We start from the raw sequence: 4,779 nt of genomic DNA, 5'->3' as shown, positions 1-4,779 counted from the left end.
CAAATTTAATCTTCTACAAATTTGAGTTTATTTTATTTATCCTTATTTTTGGAAAGTTGTCTACCCTTTTTTATTTTCTCATAATGAATGGTAATATTATTTTAAAGCCCTCTAGAGATTTGTATGGAAATAAAAAACCTTTCATTGATTAAATTCATGTAATATTTATTATCATTTATAATTATTGAATAGACATTGTGAAAGCATATATGATATATTAAATATTAGAAATAATTATAGTGGCAATAAAGAACATAAGTGTGAAAGACAATAAAAAAAAAATCAACAAAAAATATATTACATCAATTATCTTCCAAAAGTTTGAGCCTATTTTCCTCAGCCTTGCGCTTCGCAAGTTGTCTACCCTTTTTCATTTTCTCATAACGATCATATGTAAATGGTGGCATTATTCTCAAACCCTCTAGAGATTTTACACGAGATAATGCAACAAATGTCAATCCAGTTCTTTCTCTTGGTCCTATATCAATAGTTACTTTTGGAAGAGTCAATCCTTGAGATTTATGTATAGTCAATGCCCATGCCAATCTCAATGGTAGCTGAAGTGTTCTGCCCTTTTGATTTGTTGTTATTGGAATTGTATTTGGATGATGATCTTCAAATGGTAATCCTGAGTAATTATCAAATTCAACCATCACATATGTCGGTGGGTCAGGTGGAGCACTTCCTGGCTTGTAGACAATCTTTCGAACATATCCCAAAGCTCCATTTACAAGACCTACTTGTATCCAAAGGTTTGAAGTTAGCATGACCCTTGAATTCTTACTGATCAATAACTCTAGATCAAGGTCACCAGTTGAGAAATCTTCTGCTATATTAACACTTCCTGCTTTTGTTGCAACACTTCATGCAACGGGATGCCTCAATGAATATAACATTTTTTTATTATGACTATGAACATTGTCATTTGTGGAGAACAAATGGACGGTATTTTCAAATTCAGAATTACTTGCAACATCTATGTTAGTAGGGGTTCTCATCATTAGCAGCTTCCAATCATCAATTTGTGGGTTTGCATCTCTTAGATTTGTCAAAAGTTGATGAAATCTTTGTTGTTGAATATTTTCTCCATCTTGTCTGAATATTTTATCTAAAGTAACCACAATTTTGAATTCCTCCCATAGTAGCTTTGCCCGTCTATTACTAGCATATGCAGGTCTATCATTAACTAGAGGCAATTGACCCAAATCTCCTACTAAAATCATAGATATACCTGAAAGATAATTCAAAATAATTATTTTTAAATATATAGTATTGTTATTGAAATTTATTTTTCCTCATTAGTCAAAATTAAATGCATACCTGCAAAACTTAGGTGTGCACTTTGTGGGTATGCTTGTTGAAGTCGAGAATCTATGTTTTCCAACATGTTTTGACCAATGAAGCTCATTTCATCAATCAAAATGTACTTGATATGTTTCATTTCTTCTTGAAAAATGGCAAGTCTTGTTCCTTGTAGCTGAGTGAAATCTCGTATTGGGATTCTCAATTTTGAATGAACTGTAGAGGCCCCTATATTGAATGTTGCAACTCATGTCAGTTCGAGTAATAGAAGGGGAGAATGAGATGGCATTGCAGCATTTTCAAGAGCTTGACTGATGGCACCAATTAAATATGACTTTCCTGTACCTGTTGTTCCCTGAATTATCATGAACAATGGCACTTTATTTTGATTCCTCTGATAGTGTGTCATAATTATATCAACTGCCTTTTTTTGCTTATCACTGAGGGTCGTGTAGTTGATGCATTGGGGTATATCATCATATATAAGACATCCATGATCCTTCATGCTAGTTATGAAACTGATTGTTGTAGTTGTGTACTCTTCACCTTGATAATCAGCAGACCAATTTGTATGTCTATCAATGTCTCTTCTCCCCAACATATCTATTTCTGAAAATTGTATATTTTGACCATGATGTAGCCTAGATATAATTTCCCATTCATGCTCTGTGGTATTTCTCTGAATAACTTCATTCTCTTCAATTTATGAATCACTATTAGCCTCTGCATTTTCTATACTTGTTGTTCATTCGACATGCCAAGGATTGTAGGTAAATGACTCCCAATTTTCTATTATAGAGTCATCATCATGACCAATATCCCTTTCTATGTCACGAAATGGTTTGTAGAGTAATAACTCTGATAAACAAAAGTCAATCCATTTATTTGACTCATGTGGAGGAAGAGATACAAACCTAGGAAAAACTCTAACAATTGGTGCTCTTTCCCTTGGTTCCCATTTGTTGTCTCGTTTTCTTTTAGGATTATATATCCATGATCTAGCTGCATCAATTAATGTGACACCTTCCGTACAAAGAGGCCTTGTTTTATATCCATCAATGAAAGATTTTGTCTGCTCTTCATTATTATCTTCATCATTTATAATTACAGGTTTGAACACCTCACGTGAGACATTCAGATTAACATATATTCTACTACTCTCTACTAATGGAAGTTCTAACAACATGTGACATGTTTCTTGAGCACCAATGTCCCTTTCAATAATTGTTTTAGTCAGAAGCCTTCTATATGCTCGAGCAGCCAAATCATTAGGGTCTTCCATGTTGGAGAGGCGCATCAACATCTGGTGATATGTTTCAGAGCTTTTCTCTACTTTCGCTGCATACTTGGCAATATATTTGATTACTGCATGTTTAGAAAGAATAGGTTGCCAATCTATATTTTCTCTCCATAATTGCAATATGTGATGATTATGTGAATTCACCCTATCATCATTTCTTGCAGGTTCAAAAAAAATTTCACCTGTTTCTATATCTTCATATAATTTGGACCCCCTCAGATTCAAAGGCCAAGGAGCATTATACCTATAAAAAATATCAAGACGTGATAAATATTTGGTTACTTTTCTTTTGTATAGTATTTAATTCTTATGTAAATATTTGATTTGATAAAATATTTACCTACAAACCATCCTTCCTCTTTTTTTTCGTAGGCATGCACCCTCCCTACACAATGTATGTCGTTCTACACAGTTAAGGATCTCTTCATAGTCCTTATCAATATCTGTCTCTGCAAGTTGTCTTGTATTTTTTAGACATGGATGTAGAGGAAAATTTTGAAATGCCTACAATTTAAAATAAAAACAAATATGTTAGCTACATCATAAGCTATAAAATACTTTATGTCAAACAACAAACCATATATATGTTGAAATTTTCATAGACTTGCCTGTATATTTCGCTGATGTGGATCTTCTCTAGGATTCCATGCATGAACAATCGAATGAAAGTATTTTTTCGCATGTTTTCGTTGCTCTTCATTTGACCAGTCAATATTTTCCATATTGGGTGCTCCATTCATCCATATGAATCCATGCACATGTGGTGACCCCCTATGTTGCCACTCATACATAGACCAAAAATCTTCAACATTCATTCCTTTTTCTAGGATTTCTTTTCTAAATATTGAATGTCTTAAGTGCATGTAATGTGCAACTATATGGGGGTAGTTGATAACATTTTGCTTTCTCCAATTTTGAGCTTCTCGTGGAGTAGTTGGTGATGTTCCTGGCATTAGTGCATGCAAATAAGGCCAATACATATCTGTTGCACTTAATGTGAAGAATATCATAGGGGAGCCTATTTGATGAAGCATGTCTATTAATTCTGCACAACATTTGGCCCAATATGACCTTGTACCCCTCAATGATGTTCTAAACTGCATCAACCTATCTGCCAAATGGGATTGTGGCATATTTTCCATATGCTAACGCAATTCATTGATAGCGATTAGCATGTCATGAAAACCTCATTTTACAAAGACTGCAGATGAATTTTGTGCACGATGTCTCATAATCATGTTCATCATAAAATATTTGAATCTTGGATGTTGACCAAATCGATGATCTCTATACTGCAGTAGATGTTTCACAAATTCATGCAAATGCACTCGCCTCATTTGTGGCTCTAACCAGTCACATCTACCATCAGGAAACAATGTTGTAAATGCCATATCAAGTAATCCTGATGTGACATACTCATTGATAAGAGATGTACGAATTGTTGGTCAATCGATCAATGTTGTTTGATTTGTATCAAGATTATTAATCCATGCATGTATTAATTCCATTTCTTTTTTAGCATTAGGTAGTTTAGAAGCCATTGAATTTGTGTGGTCAATTGTATTAGCTTCATCTGTTTCCATGATTGGACCCACAAATATGATTTCATTTGCATCAAAATCAAATTCCATATGCACTGTCTTCAATCTGTTGAAAATATTTTCATCAAAATTGCTAGATAGATCATTGAGAGCATTGTCATTAACTATGACATCAGAGTAATATTTATCATGCTCAATTTTGTATTTAAGTGCTTTGTACACACGATCCCTATTCACTGTAAATTTATAATTTGTGCCACGTTGGTCCCTTCTTTGAACAATAATGATTGGCAAATGATCTATTGTATGTGGCAAAATGTTTGAAATATGTTCCACATTTTGTGGAAACCTTATTGTGTGTCCTTTGTATTTGTATTGACCACCTGTTGCATGTGTAACTTGTAATATTGGGTTGACACGTGCAATCAACATTTCTTCTACTTGAGTCAAACTTGCAATCTCTTATGGTTGTGGCCCGGGATCCATATTGTTTGAAGCCAAAAATCTATTGTTTCCTCTCTCTTGTCTACATCTAGTGCATATAGGACCTTGTGAGATGCGATTTACTTTAATTCCCAGATAACACTCTTGACAAATATAGCACATGCTTGGCATTCTAAAGCGATCTAATTGGTA

At 33.9% G+C, this 4,779-nt stretch overlaps 1 protein-coding gene across 1 annotated transcript; it reads right to left on the bottom strand.

Annotated features, from left to right (window-relative positions):
• Positions 1-302: 302 nt before the first annotated feature.
• LOC131874120 (uncharacterized) lies at positions 303-1,408 on the bottom strand. Its single transcript, XM_059217360.1, has 3 exons — positions 1,321-1,408; positions 968-1,231; positions 303-844 (listed from the first exon to the last, which is right to left on the bottom strand). Exons 1-3 carry the CDS (start codon positions 1,406-1,408, stop codon positions 303-305), a joined length of 894 nt encoding a protein of 297 aa, XP_059073343.1.
• Between the last annotated feature and the right edge of the window lie 3,371 nt (positions 1,409-4,779).

The sequence above is a fragment of the Cryptomeria japonica genome, chromosome 3 (genome assembly GCF_030272615.1).
Source record: "Cryptomeria japonica chromosome 3, Sugi_1.0, whole genome shotgun sequence".
Taxonomy (NCBI): Eukaryota; Viridiplantae; Streptophyta; class Pinopsida; order Cupressales; family Cupressaceae; genus Cryptomeria; species Cryptomeria japonica.
This window is presented reverse-complemented; position numbering and strand designations above follow the sequence as displayed.